Raw genomic sequence first — 17,112 nt, 5'->3', positions numbered from 1 at the left:
AATAAATTTTTAAAATTAAAAAATATAGTTTCATAGAAGCAGGAAAAAAAGAGAGTACAACACAGGGCTCTGGGGCATACCAACACTTAAGAGCAATGATTCTAAAACCTTAACATCCCAGGAGTCATTGGGTGAGCTTGTTAAATGAAGATTCTGATTCAGTAGGTTTGGGGTCTGAGACTGCAAATCTAGGAAGCTCCCAGATGCCATCAATGCTGCTGGTTCCCCAGACTATACTTGGAGCAGCAGGAACTTAGTGGTTAGATGAAAGATGAGGTCAAGAGGGATAGGAAGAGGATGATGAGATGAAAATGAAGATTAAACAGTATTTCCAGAAGGTAGGAAAGTCGACTGAGTCAAATCTTGCTGGGAGGTCGAGAAAGGTGACGACAGGCCCATTGGATTTGGCAGCATGGAGGTGATGGGGGAGGTTGAAGAGAGAAGTTTCCTTGGAGTGGTGTGGACGGAAGCAGCATTAAAGTCCAAACAGTGAACAGAGAAGTAGTACTTCTTAGATGTTTTGCTGTAAGAAAGCAGAGAAACTGGTGATAGCTAGAATGGCATTTGGGGAAAGCGGAGGCGCAGAGTATGTTGGCATATTAAAGGGAATCATTTAGAGAAGCTGATGGCAGAGCAGAGAGGGGAATGTCTGCGGGAGCAAAGCCCTTGAATAGGCAGCAGAGATGGGGTCCAGAGCGCCAGTGGAGCAATTGGCCCCTGAGGGGAGCAGTGATATCCCTTTGATTATAAAAGGATGAAGCACCTAGAATATAGGGCTAAAGATAACTTTATATTTTTGGTGGGGAAGGTGAGACTCATTTGTTTTTTTGTTGTTTTTTATTTTATTTTTTATTATACTTTAAGTTTTAGGGTACATGTGCACATTGTGCAGGTTAGGTACATATGTATACATGTGCCATGCTGGTGCGCTGCACCCACTAACTCGTCATCTAGCATTAGGTATATCTCCCAATGCTATCCCTCCCCCCTCCCCCCACCCCACCACAGTCCCCAGAGTGTGATATTCCCCTTCCTGTGTCCATGTGATCTCATTGTTCAATTCCCACCTATGAGTGAGAATATGCGGTGTTTGGTTTTTTGTTCTTGTGATAGTTTACTGAGAATGATGATTTCCAATTTCATCCATGTCCCTACAAAGGACATGAACTCATCATTTTTTATGGCTGCATAGTATTCCATGGTGTATATGTGCCACATTTTCTTAATCCAGTCTATCATTGTTGGACATTTGGGTTGGTTCCAAGTCTTTGCTATTGTGAATAATGCCGCAATAAACATACGTGTGCATGTGTCTTTATAGCAGCATGATTTATAGTCATTTGGGTATATACCCAGTAATGGGATGGCTGGGTCAAATGGTATTTCTAGTTCTAGATCCCTGAGGAATCGCCACACTGACTTCCACAATGGTTGAACTAGTTTACAGTCCCACCAACAGTGTAAAAGTGTTCCTATTTCTCCACATCCTCTCCAGCACCTGTTGTTTCCTGACTTTTTAATGATTGCCATTCTAACTGGTGTGAGATGATATCTCATAGTGGTTTTGATTTGCATTTCTCTGATGGCCAGTGATGATGAGCATTTTTTCATGTGTTTTTTGGCTGCATAAATGTCTTCTTTTGAGAAGTGTCTGTTCATGTACTTCGCCCACTTTTTGATGGGGTTGTTTGTTTTTTTCTTGTAAATTTGTTTGAGTTCATTGTAGATTCTGGATATTAGCCCTTTGTCAGATGAGTAGGTTGCGAAAATTTTCTCCCATGTTGTAGGTTGCCTGTTCACTCTGATGGTAGTTTCTTTTGCTGTGCAGAAGCTCTTTAGTTTAATTAGATCCCATTTGTCAATTTTGGCTTTTGTTGCCATTGCTTTTGGTGTTTTGGACATAAAGTCCTTGCCCATGCCTATGTCCTGAATGGTAATGCCTAGGTTATCTTCTAGGGTTTTTATGGTTTTAGGTCTAACGTTTAAATCTTTAATCCATCTTGAATTGATTTTTGTATAAGGTGTAAGGAAGGGATCCAGTTTCAGCTTTCTACATATGGCTAGCCAGTTTTCCCAGCACCATTTATTAAATAGGGAATCCTTTCCCCATTGCTTGTTTTTGTCAGGTTTGTCAAAGATCAGATAGTTGTAGATATGTGGCATTATTTCTGAGGGCTCTGTTCTGTTCCATTGATCTATATCTCTGTTTTGGTACCAGTACCATGCTGTTTTGGTTACTGTAGCCTTGTAGTATAGTTTGAAGTCAGGTAGCGTGATGCCTCCAGCTTTGTTCTTTTGGCTTAGGATTGACTTGGCGATGCGGGCTCTTTTTTGATTCCATATGAACTTTAAAGTAGTTTTTCCCAATTCTGTGAAGAAAGTCATTGGTAGCTTGATGGGGATGGCATTGAATCTGTAAATTACCTTGGGCAGTATGGCCATTTTCACGATATTGATTCTTCCTACCCATGAGCATGGAATGTTCTTCCATTTGTTTGTATCCTCTTTTATTTCCTTGAGCAGTGGTTTGTAGTTCTCCTTGAAGAGGTCCTTCACATCCCTTGTAAGTTGGATTCCTAGGTATTTTTTTCTCTTTGAAGCAATTGTGAATGGGAGTTCACTCATGATTTGGCTCTCTGTTTGTATGTTGTTGGTGTATAAGAATGCTTGTGATTTTTGTACATTGATTTTGTATCCTGAGACTTTGCTGAAGTTGCTTATCAGCTTAAGGAGATTTTGGGCTGAGACAATGGGGTTTTCTAGATATACAATCATGTCGTCTGCAAACAGGGACAATTTGACTTCCTCTTTTCCTAATTGAATACCCTTTATTTCCTTCTCCTGCCTAATTGCCCTGGCCAGAACTTCCAACACTATGTTGAATAGGAGTGGTGAGAGAGGGCATCCCTGTCTTGTGCCAGTTTTCAAAGGGAATGCTTCCAGTTTTTGCCCATTCAGTATGATATTGGCTGTGGGTTTGTCATAGATAGCTCTTATTATTTTGAAATACGTCCCATCAATACCTAATTTATTGAGAGTTTTTAGCATGAAGGGTTGTTGAATTTTGTGAAAGACTCATTTGTTTACTCAATGAATTATGAAGCAAAGCCATCAGCTGAGACAGGTAGGATGCTGAGGAGGGAGGAATATATGAGAAATAACTCTCTCAGGCATTAGGAAATTGAAATGATCAGGAAGGCATAAGTGTATTACAAGATTGTCTCATAGTGTTGAGATTTGAGATTTTCTTGGTTGCAGTTGCATACTAGTAATGTCACACTTCTAGTAATGAAGACACTTCTAGTAGTGAAGATATGACTAGAAATGTAACATTACCAGTGTCATTGTTAGTGCGACACTACATGTGTGACTTGCATTCTAGTAATATCTTCATCCTAGTAATGTCACACTTCTGGTGCAGGTGTGGGAAGAGTCAGTTTTAGGTTCAACCAGGCTTGGGGTTTAACCAGCTGAGTAAGACAGGGGTAGGGCATCCCTTGTGAATGTCAGCAAGGGAGGGATTATAATGACCCATGGAATTTAAACATGCTCCAAAGAAGAGTAAAGACCTGTGAGGGCCACAGACTGATATTCATGATGGGAGAATTGTCAGAGGGGTGGGGGCTGGAGTAAAGGGGAACTGGGAAAATTCCTGAGTAGGGGGCCTGAAGGTGGGATTCTGGAGCTGGTTCACTTACTGCTATGGATCAGGTTTTGGTATAGCCAGGAAATTGGGTGGCTAAGGTAGAAAAGAGTGAAAATGCCTGGAGGTAAGGATGTTAACAGGATGAGAGGGAAAAGATTTCATACAGGTTATACACAAGACTCCTGAAGTCCTGGAAATGACATCGGAAGCTGGGATGAGCAAGAAGCTCTAGTCTCTCCGATGAATAAGGGGCAGGAAGCAGGAGGGCTTTAGGTCACCAGTTCCCAAGCGCGGTTGCAATTCAAAATCATCAGAAGAGCGTTAGAAAGGATTTATGGGATCCGGAGAGGGGCCCAAGCCTCAGAATTTTTAAAAAGCTTCTCCAATGCTTCTAATGCAGCTGAGGGTCACAGCCACTGCTGTGGATGACAGTGATGGAGTTGGGGAAGGAAGTGGCTAGTACAGCCAGGTGGCAAGAATTTCAAAGTCTCTGGGCTTTTCGAAACAGAGATGAGGAGAGAAGGGTTGGACATAGTAAAGGGGACCAGGAGGAATCTCTTTGTTCTCCTGGCCGAGGAGCTCCTGGAAGTTCGCACCAGGTGGCCCAAGTTCTTGGAATCTGAAATTCGAATACAATATCCATTCAAGTTTGCTGTTAAAAGAAGGATCTGGATTACAGAAGATGGTGACAGAGAAGGAGGCATCTGCCAGGAAACTGATCTGTAAGTGGATGCAGTAAATTCTAGTCACTCACTCACTGTGACCTCAAATAGGAAACAAAGTTACAAAAAGATCAATGACAGATTTGGGTAGAATCACTACACCAACAGCTTACGTGGAAAAACAACTGGGGGTGTGCTTTAGAAGAAAGAGCACTTCGCTATATAGGAAGTTTCTCCTAGTTCAGTGTCTTTCAAAGTGGAGTGACTGTTACAATGCTGATTTGAGGGATCCTGCGCTGGATTTACCAAACTGGTCTCTAGAGGGGTCAACCTGAGGGATTCTGCATTTTTCACAAATACCCTGGAATGATTCTTAGGTCTAGAAAGGAGAAAGCAATGTTCCAATCTTGGCAGTGGATTAGAATCATCTGGGGAAACTTAAACAGCACTGGAGTTTGAGCACAGCTTCAGACCAATTAAATCAATTAAGAGGAAGGCTGAGCGTTGGGGTTTTAAGTCCCTGACATGATTTAATGTGCATCTGAAATTTTGAGCCCATTACCTACACTCTAATTTTTATGAGAGATCCCAGTCCCGGCTGGACAAGACAGGGGAGTATCCTACTTTTTTCTCAGGGGCTTTAAATGCCATATGTGTGTCTTTAGCCTAGACTTTGCTCCTCAACAACAGACTCACACATCCACCTGTTTACTCACCATCTTGTCTTGGATATCAGACATCTCAAAGTTAACATGTCTGAAGAATAAATCTTGGTTTCTATCTCCCAAACATGCATTCCCACATCTCAGTTAGTGGAAACTCCATTCCTCCAGCTGTTTGGGCTAAATTCTCTCCCATTCCACGTGTCATTGGTAAGCCCTGTCAGCTCTAGCTCTGAACTATTTCCAGAATATGCCCACAACTAATCATATCCCTTGCTAGTACCCTAGCCCAAGCCAGCATCGCCTGGTGACTGCATTGTTGCCACAGCCATCTCTCTAGTCTTCCTGCTTCTACCTCTGCCCGTCTGCAGTCTATTCTGCACATAGCAGCCAGAATGATCCTCTAAAAAAATTATTTTTATTGTGGTAAAACATATATAACATAAAATTTACCATTTTAAAGTACACAATTCATTGGCATTAAGTACATTCACAATGCTGTATAACCACCACAACGGAACTTTTGTTATAGAGCTTTTCTTCATCGCTATGAAGGAGTAATCCTTTTAAACATAAGTCACAGCATGTCACTACCCTGCCCGCAAACATTCAGTGGCTTCCCATCTTGCTCAGCAAGGGACAAAGTCCTGCCGTGGCCCACAGAGCTTTTGGCTGTCCTCTCTGAACGCTCTCTTCACTCATTTCACCCGGTCATTGGCTTCCTTGCTGTCCCTTTGACAAAGTGACCCTGCTTCTCCTTCAGGGTCTCTGCATGTGTTTTTTCCTTTGCTGGAATGCTCTTTTCCTTGGATATCCATTGTATCCTCACTTCATTCAGATCTCTCCTCAGATATCACCTTATTAGAGTGATAGCTAAGATAGCCCTGTCCACATTACTCACTGTATCCGTTTTGTTCTTCATGGCACTAATCATCACCCAACGTAGACAAGTACATCTTCCTCCACTCAAATGTAGGAGCCTCATGGGAACAGGGACCACATCTGCCTTGATAGCTGCGGTGTCCTCTAAAACAGTGCCTAGCCCAGAGTGGGCATGCAATAAATATTTGCTGAACAAAGAAATATCCTGGGTCATGATAGGTATCCAAATATTAATTGATCTCAAACAAATGCATTGAAAACTTTAAAAACTAGTTTCATTGAGATACAATGAACACACCCTAATACTCACCTATGGACACGAATTTTTTGTTGTTAAGGCAGGCATCAGGAAGCACGTGTAAGCTATTGATGTAAGCAGCCTGGAGGTACGCTTATTCTTTCCAGAATTCTACAGTTCACAGAATTCTACAGTTCATTGTTTGTTAGGACTTAGAACCAGAAGAGCCTTGAGACCTAACTCTGGATGTTCATGCATGTGTGTGATGCCTACAATTAATTACAGGCATCTTTATTTCACAGCAACATCGGCACATTTTCTTAACATCTCACCGATGTTAGATGGGTTAGAGGTGGGAATGACATTCACGTGCCTCTAAAAATGTGCAGTGCCTTTTCTAAAACACTATATTTGGAGACTATAATTTTAATCAAGTGATGTCTAAGTTACAGAGCACCTGTCTGGATTGCTTTATTCTGCAGGTGGATACAAAGTGTATCATGTTTCAGTGCTAGAAAACAGTGAGACACAAGGAGGCATCTTTCTTATCACTGAGGCATCTGTTAAATATCTACCCTTTACTTTGGTACTTCTACTTCTTTGTATCCCTGGGGAAGGCAATTAACATTAATGCTTCTGTAACAGAGGCACAGAGCAATAGCCGACAAGATTTGACTGGTAGATCTAAAGTTATTGCTGGGCTCTGCTGGCGTGGGGCTGCATCCTACACAATTTTTCCCATCTCCACTTAAAGTAGAGGAGGTGAAGAGATAGAGGAAAAGTAGAAGAAACCTTTCACATTAATACATCTCCTTTTAAAAATAAAATTGAGAAAAACACAAACCACTGCTTCCTATGTTAATATCTTGGATTGTAATGTACTGTTGAAATCCTTTTTTTTTCCTTCCCTTTATAAGAGTAAACCATCACGGTGGTTCTCTGCTGGGTAAGAAGCCATGGTAGAAAACTCAGTTCATGACGAATCTGTTCTTTCTACTGTGGCTCCCAACAAAACTCTCTGAAAGTTGTCTACTTTGGTTAGCCACAGAAACCTTTATTTTATGATATTTTTCAGAGAGATCATGATTCAGTTGTTTCTACAAATCATAGCAAATCATCTTTCAGGCAAGTTGAAAAAAATAAATCATCAGAAAAATATGTTTTCAGCAGTCCAGAAAATTATTAAAATCTAGTAGTTGCATCTGTAGCAACATTAAAAAAAAATCCTAGGTTAGGCTCTCTTCTATAGAATACTCCTAGAATATTACTGCCAATGATTCAGTAGCCATATGCTAGTAAAGCAAGTTATATTTGTTGGTCCATGTAAAATATGAGTAGGAAGACAGCATAAATGAGATTGTTACATGTTTCTCCCTGTGTTCCTGTTTTCCTAGTGCGGTAGATAGGGGATAGGTGTTGGTGGCAGAATTACAACTCTACTACTTTTTCCTGCTCACTATAGAATGAATTTCCAAATTTGAAGGATGACAACCTAATTATAGATTATGGAGAATTAGAGCTCTCACTTTTTTCTGATTTTTCTCTTTGGTTGATTACAGAGAATTGGTTGAAGCTCACGGTTTTGATGCCAACTTCCAAAGAGATAATACTTAACCTCCAGCTTCACAGGGCCATGCATGGCATGACCCCCATGGGTGCCATTCAGATCATACATGTGAGGGGTGCCCCTTGGGGTTATTACTTTGGCAACCCACATGCAAAACTTCATGTGTGCCCAGGACAAACATTTTCATTAACCAGAAATAAAGTCCATGGTCAACGTGTATTTTGTCTTTTTTTTTTTTTTAGTCTAAAGAAAATTCTGAACAGAATATCAATTAAGCTTACATCACAAAAACTTTAAATGTATTTACAGAGTGAATAAGTTACATAGATAAACTCTGAATATGTTTCTGCAGTGCAACAAGTTCACATGCACACATCTAACACTTGACAGCATTAAGTTTAAGGAGAGAACTTAAGAATGGCCCTTTACATATATATTACACATAAAATATGACATCGAAGAAACAAAGTAACAACTCATATTTTACCTTTATGATTCTACTTCTGACTATCCAAACAGATATTAAAATATGCATGCCTGACAGGTGAAAAGACTTGGAATTTATCTTGTGAATAGTTTTCTCTACAAAACGGCAAAGTTAATTAAAATTAACACTCATCCTTCAGCAGTATAAATATGCTCATAAAAGCAACCTTCTAGTAAAAAGCAGCCAAGATCCTTAAAAAGAGTCTATCTGGACCATTTTTGGTGCAAAGAGATCCAGGGCTTTCAGAAACAGTAGCCTAGCAACATAAGAAAGGTACTTCATAGCAGCTCCTTTTAGATACAGTAATTGTATTCAAATTACAGTGTACATTACATTGCAGTCCATTTACAATTCCCTTTTCACATACACAGGCTGTCAGCTTTTGACCATCTTACAGTTTTCAGTGGCCAGCTTCATTTTGCCTGCCCCTTTCTCAGCCCACTAAAGAAAGGAAAAAGAAAAAAGAAAAGAAAATGGAACAAGACAGGGAAAGAATATACATGTTTGAGAATATAAAATTTTTTGAGTGAAGAAAACATTGCACTTTTGCCAATCTAAAATTGTTTCTAGAAAGGAAGGTACTGTTCAGTGTAGTCGGCTTTGGTATGCAACGGAAGTCACTTCTTCAGTAGCGAGTTGCATATGCTTGGTCAAATGTAACACATTTGTGCCACACAGCATGATGAGTGGAGTCTGTCCAGGACGTTCTAAGCTACCTTGGTTCTTATAGTATTGCTACACGTTGGAAGTTCTGCCATCCTCTTTAGAAAAAGCCCTACAGGTAACAAGAGGGAGAACAGTCTGTCCAAGCCTTTTGAAGGCCGAGAAGACACTGAATGACGTTGCCCCAGCATGGCAGCACTGCCAGTTTGGAACCCAGTGGGGACAGGAGGCTCCTGTCAGAGACTAGTGCCAGAAACACTGGAGTCTGGAAGAAAAGTAGTGAGGACTCGGTAACTCTGGGCCCTGCGGATCATGTCCCGGATCTCCATGTTCAGCTCCATCAGCTTGGTGCAGATCTCGGTCAGGCTCTGGTTAGACCCCACCAGGGCATAAGTACCCGTCTGTCCCAGAGTTTGGTGACGGAAATAAATATTCAGTAGTGTCTGGACCTCATCATCAGAACTGCTTCCAAAGATGTCATTGGGCCACAGACTTCTGCAGTCAAAAAGAACAGCACAGATTAGAGGCACTATTAGTCACAAAGTTGGGAGCTTATGAGTCTTCATTAATATAAGAGTATTACTTTTTAAAAAGGCTTTATTGAGATGGAATTCCCGTATCAGGTAATTCACTCATCTAAGGTAAACAATTCAGTGGGTTTTAGTATCTTCAGAGTTGTGCAAACATCACCATAATCAATTTTAGAATATTATTTTGGTAAAATATCAAAAGTATAAAAATATCAGAATGGAATCTGATACTCCTAAAACATTTACCTTATTTGCTATAGCCTTCTGGTTTCAATGAATGTGAATACAATATCAGAATGTAGGGGCAAAACCAAAAATAATATATTCAAATGTTAGTTAAAAATTATATAAAGGTATATTTTGAAGTGCTTCAGCATTTTGTCATTTTAGGGATGACAAATGGCCAGAACCAACACCAACACTTTCAATATGTAGTGTTCTGAAAGCTGAGTGTTTTCTGGTTTGGCAGCAGTAAAGATCTGAGAAGAGATCTGTAAAATATCTAGCCTTCCGTAGTGGGCTAGACTCCAACCATGACAGAGTAACAACCAGGTGTGCATTTCCTGCAACCACCTCTAAAAGAAATAGCAGAGTCACCTGCACTCCCTGATCTGCCGCAAAGCTTTGCCGAGTTCGTTGTTCTTCAGGCACTCCAGCATGGACTGGATGGCTGCTTCAGTGGACGTGAAGGTGGGCTCGGACCACGCGCCGTCTGAATAGAGAGGGTCAGCTGCAATGACTGCACTGGCTTCCTTCAGGTGTTTCTTTAGGTCACTCAGTTCCCTGGACATATTCAGCAGCTATTTAAAAAAAATGTTTTTTAAACTATATTTAGGTGCTGGGGGAATTTTACATCCCAAAAGGAAAAAAAAAGGATCTTATGGATGTGGTTAAGCATAAGCCTAATACCTTGGTAAATTCAGATAGGATAGATGACATTGTACTCCATGGTATGTGTAGGGGATTGTGGAGTTGGATGCATTGAGTATGTGTCAACTGCTGAGATGCTCTCCTTATAGAAAAGGTTAAGACTTCATTTAAAATGTGTTCTATTTAAGTTCGACTTAAATAGGGAATAAATACAGAAGGAAAGAGTACAAGAGATCAGGCTCAAGAGTGAGTAGATGTGGGTTCAAATGCCGGCTCTGCAGTGTACTGTAGGAAGATGGACAAGTTAACTGACTTTTATGTGCCTCGGTTTTCTCATCTGTGAGACTGAAGATAATAGCCATCCTAAAGGTTTATTTTAAAGATTAAGTGGAAATAATATATACAAAATGCTTAGTACAGTCCAGCACCTAAGTGCTCAATTAATGTAATCATGACCATGGACTCTGTCCTAATAATAAGTTTTTCTCACTCTTGGTTCCACACCATGGGAAAAAGCTGAAGACACAATTTTGAGGAGATAAAATAATCTTAAACTAATGTTTGTATTAATGCTACAGCAGTAAAAGATATTTTCCCTCGAAGTTACTAGAACCAAAGGATCCAGAGTGTTAAAAAGTAAAGCATAAGAAAACCTGTGTCACTTCTAAGTGTCTCAAAATATACTACGGAAGATGGTTGTTTTGCAATTTGATCTCAAGAGCATTAAAAAAATTGGCATAAAATTAAAGGTTTTTTTTCTCTTTGTAATGCAAGTTGATGATGCCTGTTTACTTTGGAAAGTTATTTATTCAACAGCCTTGCTTTTCCTCTTCATTCCCAACTCACTCACGGTACAAACAATAAAAAACTGAAGCCTTGAAGGATTATTTTTTCTTGGCACACATGCCTGTTAAATGCAACTACCTACTATAGAAGTAGGTTTAAAATTTACTGAAATAATCTTTTAAAACAAGATATTAGAGTATCTTAATTTTGTATGTAGTTTTAAATTTGAAAGCAAATTTCTCATTTTAAACCTAGATAAGTTTTAAACATTATGTGTGTATATATACATTATTTAAAACTTATGTAGTATTTAAACACTGTGTGTGTACATACCCATATGAATACACACACCAGGTATACCTTGGAAATATTCAGTTCTAGACATCTGCAATAAAGTGAGTCATGTCAATTTTTTGATTTCCCCATGCCTATAAAAATTATGTTTACACAATATTGTAGTCTAAGTACACTAAGTCTAAAAATATACATACCTTAATTAACAAACACTTCAGTGCTAAAAAATGCTAACAATCATCTGTGCCTTCAGTGAGTAATTATCTTTTTGCTGGTAGAGGATCTTGCCTTAATGTTAATGGCTGCTGACTGATCAGGATGGTGGTGGCTGAAGGTTGGGGTGATTGGGGCAATTTCTTAAAATAAGACAATAATGAAGTTTGCTTTATTTATTTATTTGTTTATTTATTGAGATGGAGTCTTGCTCTGTCACCAGGCTGGAGTGCAGTGACGTGATCTCAGCTCACTGCAACCTCCTCCTCCCGGGTTCAAGTGATTCCCTTACCTCAGCCTCTCAAGTAGCTGGGATTATGGGCACGGGCTACCATCCCTGGCTAATTTTTTGTATTTTAGTAAAGGCAGGGTTTCACCATGTTGGCCAAGATGGTCTCAATCTCCTGACCTTGTGATCTGCCCACCTTGGCCTCCCAAAGTGCTGGGATTACAGGCGTGAGCCACCGCACCCTGCCAAAGTTTGCTTTATTGATTGACTCTTCCTTTCATGAAATATTTCTCTGTAGCATGTGACAGCATTTTATACACTTTGGAACTTCTTTCAAAACTGCAGGCAATCACCTTAAACTCTGTCACTGCTCTATAAACTAAGTTTATGTAATATTGTAAAACTTTTGTTGTCATTTTGACAATGTTCTCAGAATCTTCACCAGGAGTAAATTTCACCTAAAGAAACTTTGTTTGGGCCGGGTGTGGTGGTTCATGCCTGTAATCCCAGCACTTTGGGAGGCCAACGGGGGTGGATCACTTGAGGTCAGGAGTTCGAGACCAGCCTGACTAACAAGGTGAAACACCGTCTCCACTAAAAATACAAAAATTAGCTGGGCATGGTGGTGCGGGCCTGTAATCCCAGCTATTCAGGAGGCTGAGGCAGGAGAATCACTTGAACCTGGGAGGTGGCAGTTGCAGTGAGCCGAGATCGTGCCATTGCACTCCAGCCTGGGCAACAGAGTGCAACTACATCTCAAAAACAAATAAACAAACAACAACAACAAAAAAACTTTATTTGTTCATGCATAAGAAGCAACTCCTCATCCATTCAGGTTTTAGCATAAGACTGCAGCAATTCAGTCACATCTTCAGGTTCTACTTCTAATTCTAGTTCTCTTGCTATTTTTACCACATCTGCAGTTACTTCCCCGACTTAAGTCGAGCCTCTCAAAGTCATCCATTGGAATCACCTTCTTCTAAACTCCTGCTAATGTTGATATTTTGACTTCCTTTCATGAATCATGAATGTTCTTAATGGCATCAAGAATGGTGAATCCTGGCGGGGCGCGGTGGCTCACAGTTCACTTTGTGGGGGCCGAGGCAGGTGGATCACCTGAACTCAGGAGTTTGAGACCAGCCTGACCAACATGGCAAAACCCCATCTCTACCAAAAATACAAAATTAGCCAGGTGTGGTGGTACATGCCTGTAATCCTAGCTACTCAGGAGACTGAGGCAGGAGAATCGCTTGAACCTGGGAGGCGGAGGTTGCGGTAAGCTGAGATTGTGCCATTGCACTCCAGCCTGGGCAACAAGAGCAAAGCTCTATCTCAAAAAAAGAAAAAAAAAAAAAAAAGAAAAAGAAAAAGTAAAATTTATCTTGACCATGTGGCAAATAAAAAAGAAAAGAGTTGATTCCTATTATCTGACAACTTATAATTGAATAGAGGAAAACTGGTTGTGAAGGCCTACTTTCTTGAAATAAGCATTTGAAAGTATAAAGTCGTATAGTTTTTTCCTTTTTTCAAACTGAGTAATAAAAAAATGGTAAAATGCTTGTAGTTTGTCTCTTGTGGCTCTTCCTCTTCTGCTCTTAGACGGTGAGGTTTCCCAGGCTTCCTCCTCACTTCTCTGCTGTCACTGGCATGGTTTAATCGACTTCTGCTTGTTCACAATCACATCTGTCCTTTTGTTCAGATCTCTCCCCTGACCTCACATCTAACCACCTGCAAGAGGTCAGTCGCCGTTTAAGCCAGGTCTTGGTCCAGTATGCAGCCATTGACTAGCCGGCAGAAGGCTTGACTGTCTGGACACAGCATCGCCTCAGTCCTTCTTTTTATATCCCTGTTTCAGCTTTGGTGCTACTGGTCACCTGGTTTATATAAGATGGAACCTGAGTCTCATCCTCTCCTCAACTCTTCTTTCTCCTTCATCCCCCCATTAGTTTCATTGATTTTTTTGTCCCGTGTCTCACATTTCCTTCCTCCTCTCCATACCTAGCGCTTCTGTCCCAGTTCAAACTCTCTCCTTCTGTTTGAACTATTTCAGCAGCCTCATCACTGGTCTCCATGTCTCTGTTCTAGTTGTCATCAGACCCACCCTCTGCATAGCTGCCACAGAGATCTACCTGAAATACTCCTAGGTGCAGCATGTCTTATGATCTCGCCTTTACCCCTCTCTCTTCTGCCTCATCTCATAGCTCTTTTTTGGTGCACCTTCTATTCTAGCAATACTAAGTAGCTTGTAGTTCCTTTCTCTTTCTTCCCATCAGGCTTATGGCCATGCTCTTTGTTCTTATTGGAATGCTCCTCCCTCACTCCAACTCACCCTCTGAGAGTCCATTCAGGTGTGGTTTCCTCCAGCAAGCTCTTCAGTTTCAACCTTTCTTACCCCTAGGCAAATGAGGCGTTAGTCCTCTTTGCTTCTATAGTATCCACTATACAGCACCATTATTCCACTGACTACATTACAGTAGTATTTCTTCATTTGTAGAAAAATTTTGGCTCACTCAGCAGTAATATGTTTAAGTTATTTTATTTTAAATATTTTAAAATATTAAAATATCCTGGTGCTAAGCAGGGCAGGGAAACTGAAGAGAACCAAACACATCATACAGACATTTCCTTCTTACCTCAAGGCAAGGGCAAGTATGAAAAACTAATGTAAAGAAGAAAACCCACACACATGGAAAGTTTTCAAATAAGGATGCCCAGACCCAGGGCCAGGATCAGGGAGATGCAAGCAAGGCACCTAGGCCGTAACCCACAGAAGGTTCCTTCCTACACGCGTTCTTAAATTTTGAGGCACCTCACTTTCCATACCTACTCCTGACTTTGCTTTTAAAAATGAGAATAGAAATACATACAAGACATGTTTATTTCAGACTTGTGTTTGAGCAAAATAATTATGCGGGAATAAAATCACTTGGGCAGTTATAAATGGGGTGGAGTGAGGAAGAACAAAAGAAATGATTTTTGTGGTGGGACGTGGGGTTGGGAAGCGTGTGGACTCACCTCTGGCATGGAGCTAACTTCGTGCACCTGGCCGATGAGCTTACAGTAGGACTGAAAAAGCAATAGCAGCTGGAAGTGTAGCTTATATAATCTCTGACACAGTTCCAATTGCTAAAGAGAGAAATTGCATGGGAAGAAATAGTTATTGTTAAGGATCATTCACATATAACTAGTGAAATCTCAATGGAGACAAACTTTTTTTTTTAAATTAAGAAAACATAACCAGCTGTTATTCCAAATAAAACAGAAAAATGAAATACAGTCATTAAATACCAGTGAGAAATCCATGGTATAATTTCCATTATAGTTTGTGTAATGGATGACTAATTAGAGAGTAGCACCTATAAAGGGACTGAGTGAACAACCAAATTTCCATTATATTTGCCAGTTAAATACCTACCAATTATAGCTGAGTGGTTGTCTTCATTTTTATAAGCTATAAATTATTTTTAAAAGAAAAATTTCCTTTTATTAAAAGTATATTTGAAAGGCAAAACATTAAGTAGTTCTAGGTGTTAAACTTATAAATTCTGTAGACGCCTGGGCTTGTGTAAACCTAACAGGCTTACTGATGATCCGTCTACTCTGTGCTCAGTAAATACTTGTTGAATTAAAGAGAGATAAAAAGGGACCAAAAATGCTTAGAAAAAAAGAAATTATTAACACATTTGAAAATTTCTGTGGAAAGGACATCAAAAAGTAATCATACACGATGGCCCTTGAGCCACATACCTCTCGAATTTAAAATGTTTCAGGGTCACATTTGTGCCTCTGTACCCTATAATTTGTTCACTACACAGCTTATGTATAGTATGAGGGAAAAATAACAATTCCAATGCCAGTGACAAGACTAGTCTTTGAGCTGTACCCTCTACACTTTGCCTATTTTATTCCAAGAATGAGTTTGCTCCCAGGTAGTGAGTGGATGGGATTCTGTGAAAGGAAAGGAACAGCCTTTGCTCAATAGAATTTCATGGCCAGCAGTCACCAGTGAAAGTGGATTAAATATGTGGTTTAAACTAAATGTTTCACTGTTCAGTTTTCAAATGGGGTAGGATAAATACGGCCTTTCTTTTACCAAGGACTACAAAGAATGCAGCTCAGAATCGAGAGCTTCTAAGGTGACTTAAAACTGTTTCCTCCCATCTGTTTAAGGAGAGAAATCACAAGAATTTAGGTTTTAGGAAGAATATTCTATTGGTATTATTAACAGACTTTTGATCCTAAATCTTAAAAGTTACTAAAATTCACGCTAAGACTATGCTGAATGGTTTCCTTTCTCTTCCCAGCTCTTCCCTGCTCTTTAGGGGAAAACCAATTCTGCCTAGATTCTTTGATCTCTCAATACTGGTAACCGGCCTAAGATTAAAGAAGCAGCTACACTGACTAATTAACTCAAACTGGATGTTTGGTTGTTTTAGTAAAACATTGTATTTTGTGGTTTTTAAACTTCTCTTTAGAGAAAGCTTTAAAACTCTGGTATAAAAGATAACTGCCAGAGACTTGCAAATAAATAAAAAAGTATTGTTTAAAAACAATATTACCTTCACAATTTGGGTGAAACCTAGCTATGAAAACTCTGCCTTTCCGAAGTGCCAAATCATGGTAATTATTACACAAAATATTCCACTGATAATATGATAATTCATAGCAATGTAAGTTTCTACTTTGGGGCGAAAGCAGCCCAGAATGCTACTAATAAACTGCTATGTCTTAATCTACCAAATAAAATAAATTAAAATGAGAAAGGGAAAAACATGCTAAGAGATGTAACAGTAACGGTAAAAATAGGCTTTGTTATGGGTCCATGCCTAAATGGACAAAGAGTATGAAAGAAAGTTAACTTACTGCAAGAGATTCCATTTGCTACACAGCAAGCATGGCACAGGAAACAAAGGAAAGGAAAGAAAGTACAGGGTCAGTGTCTGCATGCAACAGAAAGCACGGCCCTTTTCCAAGAGCAGAACCGCCAGCAGTATTAGCATTGCTCACCCAAACTTGATAAATGTTGCAAATGTTGTACCCATTCAACATGCATAGCGTTCCAGTTAAAAACAAGCTCTAATGGGAAACATATCGCTGAAAAAACATAATGTTTACGTTTTTAGGTTCTCTGATTAATCAGTTTAGATTTTGTCAGTCAGTTTTAGAGACCAAAAATCAAAACTTTTATTGCTTGAAGATTTTAGCGTATAAGTGTGCATAATATGTGAACACAGTAAAACTGAGAGGAAGCCAGCTTAGTTATTTGAAGAATTATAGCCCCAAACAAATTAGACTATTGCTTTGTATTAAGGCAGTCTTTAATATGTTCAGTTTCATGTCTGCTAAACTATGACCTTCCAATTAACATTGAATATAATGAACA

General features: G+C 39.7%; 1 protein-coding gene and 1 long non-coding RNA gene across 7 annotated transcripts in view; both read right to left on the bottom strand.

Moving 5' to 3' along the window:
* Positions 1-5,366: 5,366 nt before the first annotated feature.
* LOC134808189 (uncharacterized) lies at positions 5,367-6,280 on the bottom strand. Its single transcript, XR_010150629.1, has 2 exons — positions 6,163-6,280; positions 5,367-6,040 (listed from the first exon to the last, which is right to left on the bottom strand). It is a non-coding gene; the product is annotated as an uncharacterized LOC134808189 (long non-coding RNA).
* Positions 6,281-7,772: 1,492 nt separating this feature from the next.
* Positions 7,773-17,112, bottom strand: part of FRY (FRY microtubule binding protein) — a 449,258-nt gene continuing 439,918 nt past the window's right edge. For 5 of the 6 annotated variants that reach the window (XM_054664864.2, XM_063792435.1, XM_054664862.2 and 2 more), the window contains 4 exons: positions 16,593-16,610; positions 14,745-14,855; positions 9,935-10,137; positions 7,873-9,302 (listed from right to left, as the gene is read on the bottom strand). In XM_054664864.2, the coding sequence (XP_054520839.2) occupies positions 9,044-9,302; positions 9,935-10,137; positions 14,745-14,855; positions 16,593-16,610 (591 nt within the window). In that variant the 3' untranslated portion in view covers positions 7,873-9,043. Of the gene's footprint in view, positions 9,303-9,934; positions 10,138-14,744; positions 14,856-16,592; positions 16,611-17,112 lie in introns of all 6 variants that reach the window. The other variant, XM_003314107.6, reaches the window with a different exon arrangement.

Source organism: Pan troglodytes, chromosome 14, assembly GCF_028858775.2.
Source record: "Pan troglodytes isolate AG18354 chromosome 14, NHGRI_mPanTro3-v2.0_pri, whole genome shotgun sequence".
NCBI lineage: Eukaryota > Metazoa > Chordata > Mammalia > Primates > Hominidae > Pan > Pan troglodytes.
This window is presented reverse-complemented; position numbering and strand designations above follow the sequence as displayed.